Source organism: Triticum dicoccoides, chromosome 1A, assembly GCF_002162155.2.
Source record: "Triticum dicoccoides isolate Atlit2015 ecotype Zavitan chromosome 1A, WEW_v2.0, whole genome shotgun sequence".
Classification (NCBI taxonomy): Eukaryota; Viridiplantae; Streptophyta; class Magnoliopsida; order Poales; family Poaceae; genus Triticum; species Triticum dicoccoides.
Genome location: NC_041380.1, coordinates 601,875,892 through 601,901,835, shown reverse-complemented (window position 1 = coordinate 601,901,835; position 25,944 = coordinate 601,875,892). Strand labels below are relative to the sequence as shown.

Genomic DNA, 25,944 nt, shown 5'->3' with positions numbered 1-25,944 from the left:
GGCAGATGGCCTCAGCGGCTGTGTGCCCGCGTAGCTACCGCGGCATAAAGAGCAAGGGGATGTCGATCTGCGCCGTGGAGTCTCTACCGGCGAGTGGGTGGAGAAATTGTTAAATGTTGGAATAACCACGACGTGCGTGGCACTGTGTCCGGCTCGTATACAGAAACAGTCACCGGGTAGGATTAGAAGTAGAGACCGAGTAGGTTAGCTTCTAGTCTATCTTGAGCATATTTATATGCGTGTACCCCTACCCCTTGTACTATCGATTTGTGAAAGTAATACAGATCCAAACAGGCACGATACGTGCCTGTGGCAAAACGCCGGCGTCTTCCGTGTGCGTACGTATTATGCATCAGCTAGGATAGATCAAGTCGAAAGCTAGCTAGCTTACTGCTAGTACTAGTATACGTCCTATCAAAGAATCGATCAGGACAACTTGGTGCTAGCTTTGCACTGCGTTGCATCCGGCTAGAAGTAGCTTTGTTCGTCGTTCGTCATCGTCGGTCATCGCCTATCGCCGGAAAGTACTCGGTGACGTGGTCTGGGCCAACAATTGGTATCTAGAGCAAGGTTGATCTTCTAGTAACGGAGGATCATGACGGACGACGAGAAGACCAAGCAGCTGGCGGAGTATTCCGTTGCGGCTAAAGTAATTGCTGCTCCGGCGAGTTCATCGTATCCACGGTTTGATCGCGACAACTTCGGGGTCTGGAAGGCCCTCATGGAGTGTGGTCTCCGCGCCAACGAGCTATGGGACGTGGTGGATCCCGGAGGCGACGCGTTCAAGAAGGAGGGAGCCGAGCACCGGAAGGATCGGCAGGCGGCGTCAGCGATTTACTCGGTGATGCCGATGGATGTCCTCCAGCACCTAATCGCCAAAGCAACGGCGAAGGAGGTGTGGGATACGCTCAAGCTCATGTTCGAGGGACACACCCGTGTCAAGCAAGCCAATCTTCAAACTCTCGTAAGGAACTACGAGACTTTGGTCATGGGCGATGATGAGTCCGTGGATGTGTTTGCTTCACGGGTGGCTACTCTCGTCAATCGGATTCGAGCGCTTGGAGAGAACCTCACGGAGGCCTCGGTTGTCCGGCGGTTCTTGCGCGCGGCCCCTCCCCGGTACCTGCAAATTGTCACGGCGATCGAGCAGTGCGTCGATCTCGTGACTCTCTCCATCGACGATCTTGTCGGACGGTACAAGGCTCACGATGAGCGTATGCGGTACAGTCTTGGGGACGGGAAGAACGACGAGCTTGTGATGCTCACAAAGGCGCAGTGGATCTCCCTGGAAAAGCGAGGCAGATCCATAAGCAGTAGCAAGAAGAAGGGGAAGCAGCGTTCGACGAGAAAGAACTTCGCCGACTCGGACGACGGCTCAGATGATGAGGCTGCACCTGCACCACCGAGGAGGAAGTTTGACATCAGAAAAGTGAGGTGTTATAACTGTGGCCTCCTTGGTCACTTCAAGGCTGACTGCGAGGAAGCACCGAAGCAGAAGGCGCTCATGGCCCAACAAGGAGATGATGGTGACATGATATTGATGAGCGAACTCGTGGACGAGGAGGATCCAGACTCACAAGTGTTGACTAAAGAAATTGTCAAGCTTGCGGAAGAAAAAGTTTGCCATCAATATTATGGTTCGGAAAGTCGTGTCGAAGCTACAGATGCAGGGGATGATTCCAAAATTTATGTCGATGTTACAGGCATAAGTGCCAACTTTGCTGGAGCGGATGCAGCAATAGCTGCGTGTGCTCGACCATGGAGAAGTAATCTTTGTGCTGTTCAGAGGTCCGTAGGTGGCCACAAAAATAGCACTGGACATGGTGTCTCGCTGAGTAGGCCGAAAGCACCGGCCGCAGGCACCAAAGCTGGATCCCTTTGTGCGGAGTAAGGGCGCCTCGCACCCAGCAGCGAGTGCTGCACAAGGAGCCTCCAAGACAGCTACGTGTGGTGGCCTAGCCACAAGAGAAGGCTCGCATGGTGGGCTACAAACAAGTCCAGCAGGAGGGCTTGGTGGCTCACTTGGTGAGCTAGGGCCATCTATACCTAGTGACGTTGCAAGTGATCCAGGAGATATGCAAGGTCCATTACCAGCGCATGTACGTACAGTTTTGCCATGCTTGGCCACTATAATGCAAGAAGATGGGAACGGCAAGGTAACGTCCGTACCTGGGGATGAAAGTCTAGCTTTGCCAAAAGCAATGTGCGAAGCAAACGGTGAGTTACTCCTGAAGGTACAAGGAGCCATGCAAATAATGTCGTCTCCGAAGGCACAAGAGACGAGGACAACGCCACCTACACCTGTTCTGCTACAACCGGTGTTACACCCATATTCGGAGAAGACTCTTCGGACGATTGACCCGGCAAAAGTGAAAGGGAGTGGGCGACGGTGTCTAGCAAACGCCGAGGAACCGGCGGAATTCAAGGGCGCAAATACGAAGGAATATTGGCGTCAGGCTATGGAAGAAGAGTTGAGGTCGATCCACGACAATAATACATGGGTGCTTGTGGATCTTCCCAACAATGAAAAAGTCATGGATCTCAAGTGGGAATTTATGATCAATAAAGATGCCGATGGGGCCGTGAACCACAAAGCAAGGCTAGTAGACAAAGAGTACATGCAAGAGGAAGGTGCGGACTTCGAAGAAGTGTTCGTTCCCGTTGCAAAGATGAAATCGGTGGAATTACTCATCGCTCTCGCGGCTCAGGAATCATGGAAGATACATCACATGGATGTAAACTCCGCGTTTTTGAACGGCGAGTTAGAAGGAGATGTGTATGTGAATCAGCCACCGGGATTCATCAAAGAGGGAGAGGAACACAAGGTACTGAAACTACACAAAGTATTGTACGGGCTACAGCAAGGCTCTCGGGCATGGAGCATCAAACTTGATCAAACTTTGATTTCTCTTGGATTTGAGAAAGCCCCACTAGAGCATCCAATGTACAAGAGAGGTGAAGTCAGGGATCGTCTACTAGTTGGCATCTACGTCGACGATCTGTTGATAACTGGAGCAGATGAAGAGGCGATTGCAAAGTTTAAGCTACAAATGAAGGAGCTTTTCAAGATGGATGATCTAGGTTTATTGAGTTGCAACCTCGGGATTGAGGTACATCAAAAGCCGAAGGGGATCACACTATGCCAGGAGGCATATGCAAGGAAGATACTTGAAAGCCGTGGCATGAAAGATTGCAATCACATTGTCGCTTCAATGGAACCTCGTCTTGAGATGAGCAAGAAGGAGATGGTGAAACTAATTAGCTACAGTGGTAGTGGCAAGGAAGGAATTGTTGGCGACCGTAAGTGTACCTCGGACGTGGCATATTTCCTTGGTGAAAGCATAGTAAGTTGGCTATCACGAAAGCAGAAAGTGGTGGCATCGACTTCAAGTGAAGCAGAGTGCCAAGATGTGTGGCTAGGACGGCTACACAGTGATCTCATGGATCGAGATCCGAAACAAGTGGTGCTCAATGTTGATAGTGAGTCTACAACTTTTCTACGTGAGGATCCAGTGCGGCGTGATAAGAGCAAGCACATTGATACGATGTACCACTACATAAAGGACTGCGTGGAAGAAGGTAAGATGGAGGTCAACTACGTTTGCACGGACGATCAAATGGCGGACATCCTAACCAAGGCTTGGGTCAGCATCGAGCTGTGACATGACGACGTCGTGTTTAGGGGGGTGATTGTTGGAATAACCACGACGTGCGTGGCACTGTGTCCGGCTCGTACACAGAAACAGTCACCGGGTAGGATTAGAAGTAGAGACCGAGTAGGTTAGCTTCTAGTCTATCGTGAGCATATTTATATGCGTGTACCCCTACCCCTTGTACTATCGATTTGTGAAAGTAATACAGATCCAAACAGGCATACGTGCCTGTGGCAAAACGCCGGCGTCTTCCGTGTGCGTACGTATTGTGCATCAGCTAGGATAGATCAAGTCGAAAGCTAGCTAGCTTACTGCTAGTACTAGTATACGTCCTATCAAAGAATCGATCAGGACAACTTGGTGCTAGCTTTGCACTGCGTTGCATCCGGCTAGAAGTAGCTTTGTTCGTCGTTCGTCATCGTCGGTCATCGCCTATCGCCGGAAAGTACTCGGCGACGTGGTCTGGGCCAACATTAAAGCCGAGCAAGCTGCGAGCCAGCCCGTAAGCGAGGAGGAGGAGGATGGCACCACCGCGGGTGTGCGTGACCGGCGGCGGCGGGTACATCGCCTCGTGGCTCGTCAAGCTGCTCCTCTCCCGGGGCTACGCCGTCCACGCCACCGTCCGCGACCCATGTATGCACGGCGCGCCTGATCCGGCCGCTCCTCCTCTCTTCTTGCTGTTGCTGCCTGCTTCGCCGGTTGGTGATTAATGTCGGGATGCCGTTTCAGGTGACCAGAAGAACGCGCATCTGATGCAGCTGGACGGCGCGGCGGAGAGCCTGAGCTTGTTCAAGGCCGACGTGCTCGACCGCGCCGCGCTGGCCGCCGCCGTCGAGGGCTGCCAGGGCGTCTTCCATGTCGCCTCCCCTGTTCCCGCGGATAAGACCGTCGACCCTGAGGCTAGTACACATCTGTCGATTCACTTGGTCCACAAAAGTTCAGAATCTCGTTGAAATCTCAGTATTTGAAAATGCAGATTCTTGATGGTCTGTTACTAATGTTGTGCTAAATATAACCCTGCAGTCAGAAATCATGGTGCCTGCCGTGAAGGGCACCCTAAATATTCTTGAAGTTTGTTCATCTCTGAAGGTTCAGAAGGTTGTGGTGGTGTCATCCACTGCTGCTGTTCATTCTAACCCCAACTGGCCTCAGGGTAAACCCAAAGACGAGAGTTGCTGGTCCGACAGAAAAATATGCATGGAGAAGGAGGTTAGTAAAGTTATACTCCCTCCGTTGCTAAATATAAGTCTTTTAGAGATTCCAATGCGGACTACATACGAAGCAAAATGAGTGAATCTACATTTCAAAATATGTCTGTATATATCCGTATGTAGTTCGTATTGGAATCTAAAAAGACTTATATTTAGGAACGGAGGGAGTAAACTAGAACTGTGAGGTGATAGAACAATGGAATTCAGTCGCAACGTACTTGCGGATGCTAACTTGCTAAGCATATACTTTAATTTATTTGCATCAAGATTTAACATGTTGATTTTCTTTGTTGATTCCTAACATATTAGTAGTTCACTTCATCATTAATCGGTAATTACTCAGAAACTAAAAATGGTTGCAACATCTGAGCACTGAGTTCAAACCTACAATTTTTGTTGGCAGGCCTGGTATAGTCTTGCTAAAACTGTTGCTGAAGAGGCAGCATGGGAATATGCAGAGAAGAATGAGCTCAATGTGGTTACTTTATGTCGTTGTATTGTTTTTGGGCCACAATTGCAACCTGTTGTCAACACCACCAGCGAACTCCTCATCTACGTCATAAAAGGTGCCCTCGTTATTTCTTTTTTTTTTTTTGCCCTGGGATTATCATTTACCTCACAAAAAAAGTTCATGTCTCTGGGTGGAAAAAATGCAGTAATCACGTGCAAGGCTCTCTTGGTAATGTAGGGTTTAGGAATTTGTTATGGATTCTTTTGGACGTTCTATATAATAACTGAATCCAATTTCTTCCATGAGCTTAGACCTTATGGAAAATTTCCTCTCGACCTTCTCTCTTCTTGAATTCCTGTAAAATTCCTATAGAAATTCCCTTTATTGCTTCATGATTCGAGAAGCCAGAACATACAATTTTTTTTTGGCATTACCATTTTGTAATCTTGTGCTCCAAAATGCCCTTAATTTCCAATTCAGGCCCTTATGTAAGAACTACACAATTCATTTGTGCTGTTGAAGATGGTTCTTAAATATGATTGGACTAATGTGACTCTTAATAGTGTCTTGTATCGCTTCTTCTGTTTGTGCACAATTATTTTTTACCTCATCCAATTAATTGCATGCTAGAGATCTACTTGTTATGTATTGTTGACGGCTGGGAGTGATGAAAATTTTATTATAGGGGGTCCTAATGTGTTGAATGACACGCCGTTGCAAATAGTCGATGTCCGTGATGTGGCCGATGCTTTGCTTCTGATATATGAGAAACCAGAATCATCCGGGAGATATATCTGCGCACCAAATTACATTAGCACAAAGGCTTTGCTGGAGCTGCTAAAGAAGACGTACCCTGACTACAACTATGTAAAATGGTGGGTCTCTTATCTTATCATGTGTTCCTTGTATGTATCAAATGGCACATTTGCCCTGAACCCCGTGCTTGTTTATTTGGTTTGAATAACTCTCTCACTCTGCTTTCTGCAGCAAGGCCGATGCACATCAAAACTCTCCTGTCACGCCGATTTCGTCGGCAAAATTGAGTAATCTGGGCTGGAATCCGAGGGCATTGGAGGAGACGCTCCTGGACAGCATCGAATACTACCGAAAGATGGGAATTCTGCAGGATGTCGAGGGACAGACCTACCGCCTTCCTGATATTTTCCGCCATTATCAAGCTGCCGAAGAGTGAGTGGAGGGTGGCAGTGCTCAGTGCTTTCTATTCCCTCTGTTTCTAAATATAAGGCTTTTTAGAGTTTTCAATGCAGACTACGTACGGATGTATATAGACGTGTTCTAGAGTGTAGATTCACTCAATTTTGCTCCGTATGTAGTCCATATTGGAATCTCTAGAAAGTCTTATATTTAGGAACGGCGGGAGTACATAAGTCATTGTGGTTGTGAATTGCTGAATGTTATGTGAAATAATAAATGATATGTTGATGCTTTCAATCTCAAGGGCAGATGATAAGAGGCTAGAGAGTGAAGCTGCTCATTGCCTACCGTAGATAACTTTTCGGTTCCGGATTGTATCTTCTTATTTTCTGCTGTGTTGTGTCGAGGTCTCAAGGATGATTATGAAGATGTTGTTAAGAACATTTACCCTCGTCGATAATAAAGGAGTAGATCCCCGATTTCCGATTTCAGTATTGAAGCAAAATGTATTCCAAATGTTTTATAAGAAGGCGAGTCTCATCTCTCATCATCACTGTGGTCACTGCCGACTGCTACTTAGGGCACCTAGGGCAATCTCAGCGTGTGTGTGACCAAATTAGCCCAACACTGATCAATTGGCACCGATGTCGATTTTCCTTCTTTCTTTTGAGAATACCATGTCAAATCTTTTATTTCTCTCCGGTGTGGCCATTTTTCACTTCTGCTGCAACATGGGCCTGATATCGAGCCGCTGCCGAACAGGCGAATCGTGTTGTCCCATCTCTCTCGAGTATGTGCTCAAGCATCTTTTCAATTTTTGGGAGATCTACAGCCGCAACCTCGCTATCTTCATGGACGGCGTTCAAGCGTCAACTCGGCCCGACCTACGACATGCCGTCGCCAAGCTACACGCACCAATAAGATGAAGAACAAGGCCCCTACTACATCTCAGATGGAAACGCCCCATCTTCCCTCCAATCGAAATCTTGAAGACTCCATGTAAGATGAGGCATCGAGCCCGCGCTGCCTCAGGTCTGGCAGCTGGAATCTGCCTTCTCTGACAACCTAGCTTTATGATTTTTGAAGTGGGACATCGGGCAACCGGGCGGCCGGGTGCTTCTCATATGAATTGGGAGGCCGCCGCGATGCCACACAGTACCATCGGCGCATCCACACATCCTGTATACCGATGCAGAGGATGGGCTTTAGTCGACAGTGGAGGATGGGCTTCATGGACGCTGGTAGTAGTTCTCCAACTATCCCTTAATCTATCGAATCAACTGAATCGTCATTTGATTACTCTTCCAGTACCGCGGGCGCTCCCAGTTGACGGGGCCATGGTGCACACTGCCACCAGGTCGCCCTTGCTGATTGTGTCCATGACTATATCTCGGTGACTTTTGCCCACTGCTGCCCGTAGTTTGTGCGCTACTGGTCTGCTCGCCGTCATCACTTTGGTTAGGCATCCTCTTCCGAATAAGAATATATCTTGCTAAGTTACTCATTTTAGATGTGAACTCCTTTCTTGAAAAAAATGTTAGATGTGAACTCACGCGCGTACTTTTTATTCAGTATGTTTCTGATGTGATAACTTAACTCACAAGGGCAGAAGTAGTTTTATCATTGTGCTTCTTATGTGAGATGTTAACTGACAATTTCAAAGAGCTGGGAACTGAAGAATTCATTGAGCATGAACAGAATATTCAAGCAGAGCGATCATCTTCTATGATTTTCTTCGATGAGTTGCTAATTAAGATACCCCTCATTGCTAAAATCAATTATGTCTTGAGGAAGCAAAATGGTCTCACATGGTTGTTCTTACCAGGGCAATTATTTCTCTGTTTCAGTACTTTATATTACTCTGAAACTTACCTTCGTTGAGACACGCATGCATTGCATTGAGGTTGACTATGGTTTGAATGTTTGTTTTATTCAGAGTATTCTCTTCTTTTTTTCAGTGCAAGAAGCAATAGGAAGAAGCTTATTCAGAGTATTCTCTTCTTTTTTTCAGTGCAAGAAGCAATAGGAAGAAGCTACAGACGGTACAAACTTAGTCTCAGGACTTTCTGTCCCTTTAGTCCCGGTTCAATCCAGAACCGGGACAAAAAGCTCTTACGAACCGGGACTACAGATCCTTTTTCTACTAGTGATGTTGTACATGGCGAGAGTGGGAGCGCATGCATGTACATGACGAGAGTGGCAGGGTGTCCATTACACGTACGTACGGCAAAGTGCTGACGGATTTACATCTATGTTCTTTTCTTGCATCGATGTACATGTACATGTACATCTGAGCTCCATATAATTGGGAAAAAATGTAGGAGTATAAGTACGTATCTATATCTATATCTATATTTATATCTATACCTACTAATAAAACAAGTTGTGGCGAATCAACCTGTGGTTGAGTTGGTTAGGTGGACAGTCGTATCCCCAACCCACCAGGGTTCAAATCCTGGTGCTCGCATTATTCTTGGATTTATTTCAGGATTTCCGCCGATGCGGTGTGCCTACGGTGACTTCGTAAATCTCAAGATAATATGCCGGCTCAGTCTCTCGGAGATGCTCATAGGGGTAGGGTGAGTGTATGCGCGTGTATATGAGCGCTTGTGTCTGTACTGATGCTCAAAAAAATAAAGCAAGTTGCGTTTCTCCGATTTTTTTATCCGTTCACCGACGTAAAGTTTTTTTTCTATCCAAGATGATACTCAATTTTTGTACATTCGTCTGCTATAAAAGAAAAAAGAATCTTCGTACAGGGACCGCGCACGCTCTGGCCCGGCCAAGCCAACCCACCTGTTTATCTGCCCAGGCAGCTGCGAAAGCCTATTTGCCGCACGAAGCATCAAATAGCTGGAGCTTCGCACAGGATGCCCAACACTGGACCGGCCCATTTGATTTTTTTCTCTTTATTCTGTTTCTATTTTTTCCCGTTCCTTTCTCCTTTTCTTTCCTGATTCTTTTTTCTTTCCAATTTTCGATTATTTTCCCTTTTCTCAAGAAATCGGGTCCTGTTTTGTATAGATTTGAATTAGCTTTTTTTAACCCCTGCTTCTTGTTATCATACAGCATGCAAATTTTTTTTTTGAAACTTTTGTTACAATAAAGAATACCCCAATTTGCCTACATGATTTTTTGATAGTTTTTGTATTACTATCATGCAGATTTTTGTATTATTAATCTTTAATCAATCTCCCCGCAAAATAATAATAATCTGTAATCAATCTATGGCCTGTGTTGTGTAAACATTGCCGGTTGCAGTTTACAAATGGTCTGTACCTGGTCCTGCTATGAGGCATCTCCCGTACCGACAGACCATCCGTCTCATCAAATAACCAGGTGCCTGGGCCTGCCATGTGGGTGCTTTATTGCGTCTACCCACCCTACGTATCGACCTTCTGCGTACTTCTACGCATACGCAGAAAAGCCGAATACCCGAATATCTGTGGCTCGCACATGCATCATTACATGGCGACATGACACATTCAAACAGCTGAATCTATGGTCTGGATAATGGGATCATATAGTAGTATGACCCAAAACGCTGCTTCCAACTAACTCTTGCTTCACACAGATAGAGCACCCGGATGCCGGATCCGTGTCCTCCCCGCCACATTCCTTCTCCCCCGACCGCCTCCGGCTCGCTGCCGCGCAATCTGCGACCTCCCCGTACATCTCATTTCTTCACCATATCAAGGTAACAGACCAATCGCCACTGCAGAGGATCCCAACCCCTCGCCATGCACCAGTTAATTTCTTTTTTTTTGATCTCTTTATTTATGACACCAACTAACCTCTGCTTCACTCTGTCTGTAGCCAGTCAGCCGCCAAGCCAAGAGAGCACGCGAGATGGCCGGCGGAATCGTGACCGTGGCGAGCGGGGTGATGAACCCCCTCATCGGCAAGCTCACCACACTCATGGGCGACGAGTACAACAAGTTCAAAGGGGTCAAGAAGCAGGCCTCCTTCCTCAAGAAGGAACTCAGCGCCATGAACGCCGCCCTCCACAAGCTCGACCTCATGGATGATGAGCTCGAGCTCAAATGTCAAGCTCGATCCGTCGGTCAAGGAATGGAGAGACGATGTCGGGGAGATGGCCTACGACATGGAGAATTGCATCGATGACTTCATGCGCCACTGTCGGGTCGATGATGCCAAGGCGGGCTTCATTAAGATTACTGCTCGACGCATCAAGAAGCTGCGACTGCGACAACGCCTTCGCATAGCCCACCGGATGGAAGAGCTCAAGACCCTTGCAATAGAGGCAAATGCTCGGCGCGAGAGGTATAAGATTGATGACTGGAAGCCTGCCTCTGGTCCCGTGCGTGTTGACCCTCGGCTGAAAGCGGTCTACAAGGAGGCAGAAACTCTCGTGGGCATTGATGGCCCAAGAGAAGAGGTCGCCACTCGGTTGCTGGATAGTCGGAAGAAACTCAAGGTGGTATCCATTTTTGGGTTCGGTGGTCTTGGTAAAACTACACTCGTCAAACAGGTGTATGACAAGATTAGCTCACAATTCGATTGCAAAGCATTCTTTTCAGTTTCACAAAGGCCTGATATGACTGAGCTACTCAACAATTTACAACTGAAGCTTAAGATGAAGGATCCTGATTCATCTCGTACTCGCAAGGTTGACGACATCATTGAAGAGCTAAGGGAACATCTGAAAAAGAAAAGGTATTACTTGTCGATAGTCACTTGCATGAGCTACTCGTGTTAAATGTGAGCTAAGTAAATGGTTAGCGTATATATATTTGATGCTGAATTTTGTCCATCCAAGCCGCACGTTGATTGTTTTGTTCTTTGTGTTTTTAAGACAGAAATTGAAAATCAGAAAGAAAATAAATGTGGAAAACATATATCTTTCGAAAAATCGGTTAAAGCATCGGTATGTTTTCCATCTAGTGTCATATTTGCTACTCGCTCCGTCCCATAATATAAGAAAGTTTTCGAAGTTGTTTTATCTTGAAAAATGTTCTAATATTATGGGACGGAGGGAGTATAGGATATTAGTGAGAAGTGCTTTTTCAAAAGAAAGGCCTTCAAATATCTTTGTGGCCCATATGTGCTAAAGCGGTCTGAAGTTTTGATAGAGTTTGTACATTTAGGGTTAAACATACCCCTATGTTCCTTTTTTCTGGTGAAAGTTGTTAACCTAAAGATTGATTTATGAGGTCACATTCACATGCACAGTACTGATTTTTGTCCGTGCATTTGAGATTTGTGATTGTTTTCTTATTTTGGGTCTTTGGGATACACATGGATACTTATAGAGAAAAAAATGTAGCAGAGATACAATCATTAGAATGATTGGTTGAAGTTTTGGTATATTTTCCATCTAGCGTAAAAATTGCTAGGTTGTCTTAGAAACAATGTTGGCACTGCTCTATCCCTTTAGTAAAGAGAGCTCTTTTAAAAGAAAGACTTTGGAATGCCTATGTGATCCTTATGTGCTAAATGGTTATATGTTTTCATATTACTTTTCCATTCAATATGATAATTCATAGCTTTTCAGAAAATTTCCTATTTATTATGGAACTTATTTTGTGAAAATTATGATGATCTTGTCTATAATTAATTAATTATATTATAATGTATTTGACCTCTGCAAACATTTGAATAGGTACCTTATTGTTGCTGACGATGTGTGGGATCAATCAGCATGGAATACTATTAGTTGTGCTTTCCGAGAAGATGATAATGGAAGTAGAGTAATAGTTACAACACGAGTGGAACGTGTGGCTGGTGCAGCCTGCCAGAATGATTGTGAAGGCATTTATAAACTGAAACCCCTCAATGAACAAAACTCAAGAATGCTATTACTTAATAGAATATTTGGATCCGAACATGATTGTCCATTCCAACTTGAAGAAGTTGTGGCTGAGATTTTGAAGAAGTGTCATGGATTGCCACTTGCAGTTATCACAATAGCTAGCCTATTAGCCAGTGAAGAAAGATCAAGGAACGCCTGGGAGAGTATAAGGGGTTTTTTGGGCACCCAGACTTCTGCAAATCCCTCCTTGAGAGAGATGAAGAGTATATTAAACCTTAGCTACATGCATCTTCCTGCTCGGCTACGGGCATGTTTATTGTACCTTGGTATGTATCTTGAGGATCGCGAGATCTTAAGGGATGATCTGGTCCGGCAATGGATAGCTGAAGGCTTGCTTGTTGGTAGTTTGCACGTGCAAGATTTGGAGGCTGTTGGTAGAAATTATTTCAATGAACTTATCAATAGAAGCATGATTCGGCCTTGTGAAACACATTATGGAGAGGTGTTGTCTTGTAGAGTACATGATATTATGCTTGATTTGATCCTAAGCAAGTGTGATAGAAATAACTTTTTAAGTGTGGCATACAGTTATGAAGGCATGGCAAGACTGCATGGCTGCAAGTATAAGGTCCGTCGATTATCGTTGAGCTCGATGGCTGGTGGTGGAGCAACATATGGACCAACTATATATTGATGTTAAGCTATCACAAGTTCGGTCCTTTACACTGTTGGGGAACTCCATGCCTCCTCTCGTGTTGTTCAAGTATCTGCGGGTGCTCAGGATTGATGGCAGCGCCTGGGTAAACGTGGACACCCTTGACCTCACCAGTATTAGCCAATTATTTCAATTGAGGTATTTGTATGTTTTGGGACCAAATGCCGTACAGCTCCCTGAACTTCAAGGACCCTTTTTACTTGGAGACGTTGCACATACATTCAGAGCTGAAGAGCATCCCCTTAGATATAGTCCACTTGTCCGCGCGCTTTTCCTATCTTTATATTCTTTATTGCAACCATGGACTACTCTCTGAATGGATTGGTAATATGAAATCACTGAACAGTCTGAGAATACCGGTAGGCATGGGGACCGGTCAAAGGGAATTGAATGGGAAGAACTGTATTATAAGTCTCAGTGAGCTAGCCAATCTCAGGGACCTAACAATCAATTTGTGGTCTTTGGAGAAGCCAGCACTTGATGCTTTGGTCTGCTCCATCGGAAAGCTCTGTAACCTAAAGTATCTTCAATTCGATGGGCGTTATTTTGAAATCCATAGCCAGATGTGTTCATTATGCAATCCTTTCCAACACATCGAGAAATTGCATGTGTTCATGTTGAATTTCCCTAGAGTTCCTATATGGATGGGTGGTCTCCATTGCCTTCACATCCTTTACCTGCGTGTGGAGGAGACCTCAACTGACGAGGTTCGTCTTCTTGGAGAGCTTCCCTCCCTCGTTAAACTCATATTCAGTCCGTCACATATCTCTAAAGAATGGGCTATACTAGGCCCGGGACTATTTCCCGTTCTGGAGTACTTTGAATTTTGGACTGAGGAAGACGCTATGGCATATTTGGGGGGCCATGCCCAACCTATAAACCCTCTCTCTCTATACCAAGGAGTGGGGCGGTAGTACACCAGTCGGCATGAAACACTTGCTACGCCTACGGAAGATCTATCTTATTAGTGGGGTTGGCTCCCATGATGCAACCATACTTTCTGCGTTCAGGGATGCCTTATCATTACACCCCAACCACCCTTCCGTTGAATAGTCACAAACAGTTGGAATTTATCAGGTTGTGCGACCAATCTGTTTTACCAACAATGAGCTGCTCAATAGCCTTTTATTAGTGATGGATATGCTGTGAGTTGCATGACCTTGTAGAGCACCAGCAGGGAGCTAGTTAGCATCATTGTAGGAAGAGTGTGATTGTTTCTTCAGCTGGCTGCCAAAGTATGGAGACTGATGTGAAAGGAATGTAAAGAAAATCCTGAGTTTTGTGGAAGGCTCACTTTGCATATTTCCTGAAGCAGGTAATGGCCCAGTTATGTTACAGTTATCTTTCTTCATTAGCAATACCATTTTATTCATGTTTGATGCTTAACTTCCAGTTATGTTTCAAGAATTACAGTTTGAGATGTACTAGTGAACTTCGTATAATCATCTTTCGCCTCTTTTCCTAATAAACTCTTGTTGCTAGTCATGGATCTGAATTAGAATAGAGAAATAACGTTTGTGAATATGCAGCAATCATTAACCTGATGTTGGTTTTGTCCTGGCCATAGTTGCTGCCCCGAACATTGCTTGGAATGTAAAATGCCACAATCTTTTATGCTTGGGTGATGATGAATGAATGATATATCTTCAAGTTTGTTCTTCTGTTCTTTTTTTACTTCTTGACAGAGAAGCTGCCATCAGAAGGAAGGCTCCAATGAACCTCCGCTCTGGTTGAGCTTGGTCCTACAGCGCTCGACGCAACCTACCCTGGCTGCTTTTCGGGCGGTCCTGCAGTCAGTCGATGGATGCCAAGTCTACGGTGCTGGACAGTGGTGATTGATGCTCGTTGTAATGTTTTGGATAGTTATTATTCACAAGCCCTGCCATATTTATTGCTGCTTCTAAGATTCAGTCGTGTGTATAAACCTTTTGGCTACATTCTACTAATCTATACTAGCGTTACCCGCGCGGCGGCGACAGAATCATAAGCTAAAAGAATCATGTATTGTAATTGTCTATATGAAGTGTGTTTAACATTTATTGTAATTGTCATTAATACCTAAGCTAACAGAATCATGTAGGTAAGACCGTGGACATAAGAAGATAAGTTGGAAAGAGATGCCCTCACATGTGAACATTCATATCACACATGAATCTAGCTTTGCTCAACATCATACAGGAATAGTGTCGCACCAGATATAACTTTATGTATAAAATCAGTACATTTAGACGAAAAATTTACTCTGTATCTTCCCCATCCAAAAATTCATTGGTTTACTTTGACACCATGAAACAACCAGAACGAAAAATGGTCAGAAGATTAAAAATTCAAATCCAAAGGCTCACCCGCACGCGAGCAAGGAGAGCGCCGGTCGCGCATACTGTGCAAAAGCAGAAGTACCGGCTGCTGGTTCGCTGCCTCTCCCTGCAGAACAGAAGCCCTGGCGCTCTTGATCTCTCCTCCTCCGACGCAGCCGCCACGGTGCCCGTCCAAACGCGAGGTCATCTCGCAGTACCACGAACACTCGGCTCCAAGTACATTGGTCACATATCGATGCGTGACTGCAGGTGCAGTGCCAAGACATGGATGCACAATGCGGATCAATCAATCGATTGCTATAAAAGTATGAACCCAGCCACATGAGAGAAGCATCAGCGTTTTCTCACCGATGTCGGAGCGAGGACCCTGGCAGCAACCGACGCCTGATCGAGTATGAACCCAGCCACAAAGAGAAACAAAAAGTTCAGGAAGGAGCAGTGAGAGGCTCACCATGCCGGTGCTCGCCCGCATGGTCCTGGTAGCCTTGGGCATCCGTCAATGGTGTAAGCGACCAGTTGGAAGTAGGAAACAAGCTGGAGGAGGTTCGAGGTGAGGCATGACATCTGAGCGGCGAGAAGCTGCAGAGATGGAAGACGATGTGATTTGACCTTCAGGTGAACCGACACGTCGGGAGCCAGGCCGCGGCGCATGGGCGGCCGTGTGCAGGGAGCGCGTGCGCAGGCAGGGGAAATGCGGCGGCGCGCGGCCCTGCCGTCGGAAGTGGTACCTACATGAAGATCGCCATGACGGCAGGGTGACGAGATGTCGGTGCCGATGGCGGTGGCGCTTGGCTGTCCAGGTGGTATGTCGGCGGCCGATGCGGTGTGGCAGCAGGGCGCGATGGGGGCGAGAGGGGGGGAGGGGGAGGGGGATAGCGATGGCAGTGGTACCAACTAGGACGAACCATCAATAAGTACGGGCACTAATGAGCAAGTAGCCCAAACCGAAACACAAAGAACAACAAAGAACCAATTGGAGCACAACCACCTGGGACCGAAATGCCCAGAAGCCTCGACCAAAGCGGTGACCGCCTATATATGCGAAGCCGATCACGAGGGTGCACGTGCTGTAGAACGAAGCCAAGTAGTGATCGGTCACCCTCGTGGCAACCTTTTTTTTTTTTTCATCAGTACAGACATAAGCGCTCATATAAACGCGCATACACTTATCCCTATGAACGCACACACGCACACCCTACCCCTATGAGCACCTCCGAGAGACTGAGCCGGCATATCATCTTGAGATTTACGAAGTCACCGTAGACGCCTCGTCGTCGACGGGAACGTCTCCTCCCACTGAAAGCGCATCACCGGAAATTCTGAAATAATGCGAGCACCAGGATTTGAACCCTGGTGGGTTGGGATACCACTGTCCACCTAACCATCTCAACCACAGGTTGGTTCGCCCCTCGTGGCAACCTCAGAGCAGATCACCAAAACATGCAAGAGGAACAGGCCGGCCTACCAACGCAAATGCGCGAGAAAGAAATAAGAAAGAGAAAAAAAACCAAACGGCGGTCAATAGGCTGTGAAAAAAGTAAAAAAAAAATCTCAAACAAAAAATTTAGTGAGAAATAGGGTGAACAAAAATTGCAACGCACACCCGTAATTGTACACACCGATGGAGAGAACGTTGAGAAAATTTGCATCTAAACACTATGTCCACGCACCACATCCTACCTCTCCATGTCCCAAAGTAATGCACGTGTCACCCATACATAGGTTCTTAGGTCACTTTCACCCAAGTGGTGAAACATGGGGGCAAAATCATCCCCGGATATAGGGGCTTGGCTATTGAGTCCGCCCCATGATCTCCGTGCGGACTGATTGTTGAAACCTGGGACATGTTCAGATAGTATGTTGTTTGGTCTTGTGTTTGAGTCTCTATATTTGTATCTCTCTTCTTCATATATATCCGAGTGCGTCTCCCTTTTCTCATTTATTTATTGCTGGGAAACCCATTTAATTTGGAGGTTTTCTTTGTGGAAGGTGAAGTTCGGGCAACACAGTGACGGTTTTGCTGACAAGTGCAGTCTGCAGGTTGTATACCTATGACTATGAGTCTTCCTGAAGATGTCTTTACAGGCATCCTGATATGATCTGACACGGTATTACTGGATTTTCCATCGGTTTGCTTTTCTGGCTTTCCCCGATTATATTGTTGATTCTTGTGCCTGTGATCTTTGTTGATCTGTCGGTTGTTCATAACCTGGGGCTTTGTTCCTATTGTTGATCTGTCAGTTGTTCATAACCTGAGGCTTTGCTCATATTGTCGAGTCTTGTATACGTGATCCTTGTTGATCTTTCGGTTATGAAATCACAGCAGAAATTTCTTGCTGTGAGTGTGCATGGTTTGGTATATCTCTGAAGCAATATATATGTCTCTGTCTGAAACCTGTGACACAATCTTGACAATGGAACGCTTAGCCCAGTTCATGCATGTTGAGTACTCCCTCTGTACCTAAATACTTGTAGTTAGTTCTCCCCAACTACAAGTATTTAGGTACAGAGGGAGTATTAGTAATCGGTATGATATACTACTCGAGGTGTATGTTTAGTACTCCTTTTTTCGAAAAGGGGCGCTTTATTACTTAAAAGGTTTAAGTAACACCCGGCCTCTGCATAACTGAGATGCACACAGCCAACAATATCCTCAGAACAAGCGAAAAATAAAAATAAAAAAGGAAGGCGAAATACAAAGAAAGTATATTTGTATAGCGCCTAAACCGTCGGTGGCCCAATCCTAAGATCATGCTGCCACCCATGTTGGATAAAAGTATCCCTCGCCGTAACCTCCAATCGTGTACACACCTCCGTAAACAGGTCTCGATTCTCCACTCGTTGTAGAGAGGACCATAAACGAAGCGTCCCAGTACATCTGTAGATAACCTGCATAAGCGAAGTACTTTTATCGTTAAAAATCTTATCATTTCTACATAGCCAAAGCGACCAAATCACGGCAAGCGCTCCCACCCTAAGTAGACTTCTGAACTTGTGATCAATCCCATGTAACCAATTGCCAAATATATTAGCAACACTACAAGGAGGGTACAAGCCAGAAGCTATTTGGATGACTGACCATATAGAACGAGCCAATTTACATTGGAAGAACAAATGTTTTATTGTCTCATCATGCGGACAAAATACACATTGCGTACTTCCATGCCAATTTCTCTTAATAAGGTTATCTTTAGTAAGAATGACTCCGCGACGAAGATACCATGCAAAGATTTTATTCTTAAGAGGTATCTTCATCTTCCAGATCTTCTTATTAATATCAACTGGCACGTCAGACTGGATCAAAGCTCTATACATAGATTCCACTGAGAATTGCCCATTCTCATGTAGGTTCCAACGAAATAAATCGGACCCCTGTGACAACTGTACCGTGGATAATCGTTGAAGTAATATGTTCCACGATTGAAGTCTAGGTCCAATTAAATCCCTTCTGAACGTCACATTGGGCGGAAATGATTCCAAAACCTTGGCAATAGTATCACTCTTGTGACGTACAATATTGTATAGAGCTGGATATTGTTCCCGGAGAGTAGCATTACCTAACCACTTATCCTCCCAGAATCTAATTTCCGAGCCATTCTTAATTGAGAAGGACCCATAGCGGAAGAAATATTTCTTCGTTGCCATTAATCCCGCCCAAAAATGAGAGTCCCCAGGCTTCCAGTATACCTGGGATATCGCCTTTGAACCCACATATTTTCTCCTAAGAAGGGTTTGCCATACACCATCTTCGGTCAACAACTTAAATAACCATTTGCCAAGGAGGGCTCTATTCTTAACCTCAAGGTCATGAATTCCCAACCCGCCTTGGTCCTTGGGACGGCAAACCACACTCCATTTAGCCAGCCGATATTTCTTTCTCTCGCTATCTCCTTGCCAAAAGAATCTTGATCGGAAGTAATCCAATCTATGTAAAACTCCTTTCGGCAATTGGAAGAAGGAAATCATATACAGTACCATGTTACTTAGTACTGAATTTATGAGGACCAACCTCCCACCCAGAGATAGCAGTTTACCTTTCCAACTGCTAAGCCTTTTTTGTAGTCTCTCCTCGACGTGTTTCCATTCAGCATTTGTGAGTCTTCGATAATGTATCGGTATACCCAAATAAGTGATCGGAAACTGGCCCAACCCGCATCCGAACAGGTCGGCATACAGATGGGCCTCGTCTTGAGCCTCGCCAAAACAAAACAATTCACTTTTATGGAAATTTATCTTAAGCCCTGAGAGTTGCTCGAATGCTGATAAAATTAATTTCAGATTTCTTGCTTTCTCGAGGTCATGATCCATAAAGAGAATCGTATCATCGGCATATTGAAGGATAGAAAGACCACCATCCACTAGATGATTCACTACCCCATCAATTTGGCCATCAACCTTGGCACGCTCAATCATGACCGCTAACATATCCGCCACTATATTGAATAGCATGGGCGATATTGAGTCACCTTGTCGCAATCCTTTCTTTGGTTGGAAATAGTTGCCAACGTCATCATTGACTTTAATGGCAACACTACCTCCAGCCACAAAACTATGAATCATTGCGCGCCACTCTGCAGAAAATCCTTTCATTCTGAGAGTCTGTTGAAGAAAAGACCACTTGACTTTGTCATAAGCCTTTTCAAAGTCAATTTTAAGAACTACCCCATTCAGTTTTTTTTGATGCAATTCATGAACTGTTTCGTGAAGGACAACAACCCCATCTAGGATGTTCCTGCCTTGCATAAAAGCAGTTTGAGAAGGACGAACCACATGTTCAGCAACCGAATTGAGCCTAATAGTTGCTACCTTAGTGAAGATTTTAAAGCTGACATTAAGGAGGCATATTGGACGATATTGTTGTATCCTTTCAGCCTCATTAACCTTAGGTATTAAAATAATTTCACCGAAGTTTAAGCGAAACAACTCTAGTTGACCAACATGAAGGCAGCCAAACAAGAGTAGGAGATCATGTTTGATGACCTCCCAAAAGTTCTGGTAGAACTCAGCGGGAAAACCATCTGGACCCGGTGCTTTGTTATGCTCCATTAGGAAAACTGCCTTTCTAACTTCCTCCTCAGAAAATGGAGCTGTTAGAAGGCTATTTTCCGCATCAGAAACCTGGGGGATGTCATCTGTTCGAGACTCATCCATCGAGAAGTTTCCTTCCTGAGGAGTCCCGAATAGATTTTTATAATAACTAGTGATATAAGACTTAAGTTGCTCATGCCCTTCAATCATGCCCTCCTCCTGTTGTAGGGAATGAATAAGTTTCTTCCGGTGTCTACCATTGGCGACACCATGGAAATATCTCGTATTCGAATCACCTTTGAGGATAAACTGAGATTTTGAATGTTGGTACCACTTGAGTTCCTCCTCGCGCAACATGCGAGCTAACTTGGCATTCGATTGACTCTTGATCTCTAATTCGAGGTCAGAGAGAGCTCTAATCTCTGCCAAAGCTTCTAAATCATCAATAATGGATGAAAGACGAAGCTTCTCCTTTTTGAGGATACCCGCAGTGTGCCTAGCCCAACCACGAAGGAACTTACGTAATGCACGCATTTTGTTGTTCCATTTGTGTATTGGGGTAGGCTCGGCAACCGGTTTATCCCACACCTCCTTGACCATATCATAGAATCCATCTCGATGTAACCAACCTAGTTCAAACTTGAACTTGCGTCGGTGTTGTGGACGTGGAGATCCAGTGGTTAAGAGGATGGGTGCATGGTCTGAGATAGCCTCTATACGAGGAAGAGCGCGAATATAAACCATAGGGAATTTGGATTCCCAGTCGGTATCCATTAAAACGCGATCTAGTTTCTCATATGTCGGCTCCGAAAGACTGTTCGCCCAAGTGAACTGTCTTCCAATCATTGAAACCTCTCGCAAATCTAGACTGTCTATGACAGCGTTGAAAAGGAAAGGCCAGTGATTATCAAACCTACCTCGGCTTTTCTCGCTTGGAAATCGTAGCAAATTAAAATCCCCACCAATAAGAATGGGGTAGGGATTATCTTTCGCTAGATTAACCAGTTCACGGAGAAAAACGGCCTTGAGTTCATCCTGGGCTGCCCCATACACGGCGACGAGGGTCCATGTGAAGTTGTCAGCTTTGTTTCGGATATGGAGTTTAATATGAAACTCGCCTTCCGAACTAGCCAAAACATCCATAGTCTCTGTGTTAACGCCGAGTAAAATGCCCCCAGAACGACCTCGAGGTGGTCGTGAAATCCAGTTATAATCTATCCCACCAGAAAGGCGGTTAAGCAGACTTACTGAGAAATCACGTCTTCCCGTTTCAGATAAAGCCAAAAAATCTAAATTGTAATCCCTATTACATTCCGCAATGAATAGATGTTTAGCCAAGTCACCAAGACCTCTGCTATTAAAGAACATGCCATTCATGAGGAAACAATAGGAGATTTAGAAAATTTCGCCCTTTTATAGGGTTTACGACCTTTTTTCGACCGACCAGACTTGGATTTACGACCGGAAGCTGTAAGCTCAATCAATGAACTAAGCCCGGGTTCCTCCAAACCCACGTCCGAAACCTCCCCTACTACATGAGCGAGTAGCTGACCATCTGATGTGGCATGCAGCTCCTCCTCATCTAGATGTGAGATAAAAGATTTGCTAGAAACTTGTGGAGTAACCTTCAATCGGTCATATTCCAAATGTCTCAAAGCGTTTGCGGAAACAGAAATATCATTCTCATTATTTCCTAGACTAACACCCACATTATTTAACTTAGCAACAATGGATGTAGTAGAAAAAGATAAAAATGATTTGGGCGATGACGAAGTACCTTGGTTGTCAAGGTTCTGCACAGCTTTACGCCGCATAGCCTTGGTCAAAGAGTCCTCGTCGGTGTCCGTCCTTCCATCATCGGCCACCGCATGTCGAGCACTTCGGCGTGTGGATGTCACCCCCGGTGAAGGATGTCGCGCATGCACTGCTGCCGGAGGAGGGGATGAGGGTGGAGTAGCAACCCCCTCCCCGGCAATCTCGACCGCCGGTACACGTGGCGCCGCTGCCAAAGATGGCCTGACTGCAGGCATGGGTGAGGCGACCACGTCAGGCTCTGCCTGAGACCCAAGAGCAGCAGTGGACACGTCCGGCTCCGACTGAGACTGAACAGCAGCCGTAGGTTCAACTATGCATGGCTGCACACCCTGGGGTAGGCCTACACGTCCAAGCCCACTAGAAGCATGCATGTCTAGCTCTACGTGAGCTGCATGCATGTCTAGCTCCACGTGAGCTGCATGCTTGTCCGCCTCAACCGAAGCCATGGGTTGCCGGCTCATCACAGGCGTGACCGGACGTCCCGCTATGCCTCTGGCGGCCTGCACCGGCTTGAAGACGGCCGGCTTGGCTGCCGCCGTCCGCGTCGGCGGCGGCGGCTGCGACGCCACCTTCGCAGCAGGTTGTAGGTGCACTGAAGAAGATTCCAGGCGCCCCGCCGAGCCGCCGGTGTCTTGCACCGACTGGAGGGCAGCGGACTGCGATGATGCCGGCTGAGAATGCGGCGCGGGCTGCGATGCAAACAAAGCGCACGGTGAAGGAGTTGAGGACGAGTCCTGTGTATGATCCCGCGGCGATCTTCCGAGAGGACTACTCAAAGTGGAGTTGACTCTAAGATTCGCGACAAGCTCCATGCCTCTTGGCGTCTGCGGCGAAGAGTTAAACGGAGTGACCGCCCAAAGCACAGGACCACCTCTCGTTGCACCACCAGAGCCAGCACTCGACAGTTCCCGGCGTTGATCTTGAGTCACATGAGTGTTATCCTTCGGTGCTAAACTAGACGACGGATGGTTCGACGGATTTCCAGTGTGTTCCGAAGTGTCCATCTCATCATCCTTCTCCTTAGCGCCGCTATCATCGTCAGCATCATCACCCTTGCGTCTCCAAATGAACGGGACAAAGTCAGGGTCCGGAATGTATCCTGCCGGCTCCCTCCTGAACGTGAAAGTGTAGCCCTTGAGCTTAACCACCACATCTGAAGCAACAAAAGGCCCAGCGTCGTCCTTGTCCTTTGACAAAATCTGAGAGTTAGTCATACCCACGAGAATACGAACAACTCCACGGCGACGCAGGCTAATAAGATCCACGTCCAAGGTCTTGCCCATCAAAGTACCCACGGCCCATAAGCCCCAAAAATGGCGCACCGTATGGGGAACCCCCTCGACATGGAGCCAAATCTTCTGGAGCTCTAGCTTATGTGGGACCTCCTGAGACCTCCATGCGGTAACGGTCATCTGAGAATTAACAGACGGAACGGTCATCTGTATACCATCCACCCTGTCCAAGTCCTCGAAAGATGGAAAGCTAACAAGGTATGCATCATGCCCATGTTGAATAGCCTCCCACTTCCATTGATCATGTACCGGGCATCTCCTGGCAATCTGGCTCTCAACAATACTAGACGGTACCATTAAACCGGTAACCTGAACTCGGGCGATCGGAGACTGTGTTGGTGCTAAGTGATTTTTCACCACGCAATCAGGCAACTGGACAAAGTACGTCTCCTCAGCACCAACTCCCGAAACAAAAGCATTGGGTTTAGGGAGTTTGAGAACCGGACACTGCAGCGTTGGATGAGCGATTTTGTCACAAATATAACAGTAGTGTTGCACAGTGCAATCCTTCGCCGCATGCGTATCAACCGCACACTTCCAGCAACGTACCCCTTTCTTAGCCTTGTACTTGGGCGCCGTATCCACCTGCACATCAGACACTGGAGCAGCCAACGGTGTGACATCGACAGTAGCAGACCCTTGTGGCGTATTCTGCACAACCTGTTGATATTGCCCGTGCTGATATGAGTGCATGTGCTGTTGCGGTATGGATTGCTGCTGAAATTGTTGTTGAACTGGCACATGCTGCGGGGGGTGATGAAAACCATGTTGCAAATCTCCACCCGCATGGTGTTGCTGCTGCTGAGGCGGCTTCTTTTTTTTTTTGCGTTTTTGAGCCGGCTGAGCCACAACCCCACCAGGATGGAATAGCGGAGGGGCGGATACCCCAGTTGGCGGAACCCCGTACATGGACGGTTGCCCTCCGGTGAGGACCGTACCGTACGTCAAGGCGTACTGCCCTCCCTGGCCATATCCAGGGGACTGCTGCAGTGGTGGGCCATAGCTGTAGACCGGCGCCGGACCCCGCTGCTGATGTGGAGGACCGGAGTATCCCGGCGCCTGAACCGAAGGACGCGAAGGAGCGGGAGTCGGCCCGACGATCGGAGGGGCACGAGGGCTTGGCCCTCCCGAGGCTACAGCGCCACGAGCCGTCGGAGGAACGCCCGCCATGGGGCGCTGAAGCGTCGCCGCGACCGCCGCGTAGGAGCGGGCAACGACCCCGGCGCTTGGGGGTGGAGCTGGAGCTGGAGTCGGCGACTGCGCGGTGTGCAGAGGTTCGGCGGCGGACGAGGGCGACGATGAATTGAGCGATGGAGTTGCTGTGAACGCGGTCTGCTGATTAGGGAAACCTGCCCAGATCGCCCGCATACGCGACTTCAGAAAGGCCCAGGAAAACACTGTCTGGCCCGTCTCCGTCGTTGCATGCATGGGCCCAAAGCCCGAGGCCACATGAGTTTGAATTCCCGGTGATCTCGGCCCCGAACCCGGCTCCCGAACAACCTCAGATCCCGGCGAAGTTTCCGTCGCCGGCGTACACTGCCGATTTGCCGAGGTGGGGCTTCGCCTGGCCGCGTCCAAGAACTGCCCCAGCACCGGTGGAGGCGTCACCCGGCGCGGCGGCAGGGGTCCTCGCCAAGCCCCCATACGCGGCGGCCGGGCCATACTCAAACCGGCCGGCGTCAACACAGGCTTGCGGCCGACAAACCCGGGGGCCACCGACGGCGACCTCGAACCTGCGATCTCCGATCCCTCTGCGTCGTCGATCCCCGATCCATCAGGAATCAAAGACTCTCTCGGCGACACCGGCGACCGATGCTCCCAGAAGCGAGACGCCGGCGTCGGGAAGCCCGCATCGTTCCAGAACTCCTGGACCAATTCCGCCTCCGATTTCTTCTTCCGGCGATCCACCGTGGTCCACTTCCCACCTTCAGCATCCTCCCGAAGCACTTCTAGTGCTAGCTGCACGCCGACAGCCTGCGCATCCTCCTCGTCGGAGGACGCAATTTCCGATCCCAGGCAAGAGAACCTTGAACCAGACGAGACCTCCGTCTCCGGCGACGTCGTCGGCCCGGCAGATGCCGGCGGGGGTGCCAGGGTCAGACGCCTGCCCCGCATAGTCCGTCTATCCTGCCGGAGGACCTACAAGAAGATGAGATATATACTCCTAATTGGTTTGATATCTCCAGGAATGGAATGCACATGTGAAAGCCTGACATTGATCAGTGCAAGCAAGATAAGTAACCCACCTCTTTGATATAGTTTTCTGCATGTTCAGGAATAGACCTGTAACTGAATTTTCTGAATGTCTCTGTAGCTAAGCAGAGGCTTCAGAGAAGAGAGCAGGATCTGCAGAGGCAAAATGAGGTAGAGAAGGAAGCAGAAGAAGCCGACGCAAAGACTGTAGCAGCTGAACAGAAGAAACAGGCTGCCGCTGCTGCTGCTAACAGTGCACATTTTCCCCCAAAGTCTCCCTGTCCCATGAGTCGAACTGCATCTTATTCTGTCCGTGAGAACATCTGGATTGAAGACCCGG

At 47.2% G+C, this 25,944-nt stretch overlaps 2 protein-coding genes and 1 pseudogene across 2 annotated transcripts; 2 read left to right on the top strand and 1 right to left on the bottom strand.

The window, feature by feature from the left end:
• On the top strand, nucleotides 1–6,942 carry LOC119349295 (phenylacetaldehyde reductase-like). Its single transcript, XM_037617320.1, has 7 exons — nucleotides 1–115; nucleotides 4,133–4,286; nucleotides 4,383–4,552; nucleotides 4,677–4,862; nucleotides 5,268–5,430; nucleotides 6,001–6,190; nucleotides 6,303–6,942. The coding sequence occupies exons 2-7, from the start codon at nucleotides 4,175–4,177 to the stop codon at nucleotides 6,505–6,507; spliced, it is 1,026 nt and encodes a 341-aa protein (XP_037473217.1). The 5' UTR covers nucleotides 1–115; nucleotides 4,133–4,174; the 3' UTR covers nucleotides 6,508–6,942.
• A 3,364-nt stretch (nucleotides 6,943–10,306) lies between these two features.
• Nucleotides 10,307–14,011, top strand: LOC119349285 (annotated as a pseudogene).
• A 3,913-nt stretch (nucleotides 14,012–17,924) lies between these two features.
• On the bottom strand, nucleotides 17,925–22,597 carry LOC119349275. The gene is made up of 2 exons (XM_037617304.1): nucleotides 22,082–22,597; nucleotides 17,925–18,165 (listed from the first exon to the last, which is right to left on the bottom strand). The coding sequence occupies exons 1-2, from the start codon at nucleotides 22,578–22,580 to the stop codon at nucleotides 18,026–18,028; spliced, it is 639 nt and encodes a 212-aa protein (XP_037473201.1). The 5' UTR covers nucleotides 22,581–22,597; the 3' UTR covers nucleotides 17,925–18,025.
• Nucleotides 22,598–25,944: the final 3,347 nt, after the last annotated feature.

Coding starts and splice junctions, on each gene's coding strand:
- LOC119349295 (XM_037617320.1), top strand. CDS start 4,175: ATGGCACCACCGCGGGTGTGCGTGACCGGCGGCGGCGGGTACATCGCC. Junction 4,553..4,676: donor ATAAGACCGTCGACCCTGAG/GCTAGTACACAT, acceptor ATAACCCTGCAG/TCAGAAATCATGGTGCCTGC. Junction 4,863..5,267: donor AAATATGCATGGAGAAGGAG/GTTAGTAAAGTT, acceptor TTTTGTTGGCAG/GCCTGGTATAGTCTTGCTAA.
- LOC119349275 (XM_037617304.1), bottom strand. CDS start 22,580: ATGAGCCGGCAACCCATGGCTTCGGTTGAGGCGGACAAGCATGCAGCT. Junction 18,166..22,081: donor GCAGAACCTTGACAACCAAG/GTACTTCGTCAT, acceptor TCGCTTATGCAG/GTTATCTACAGATGTACTGG.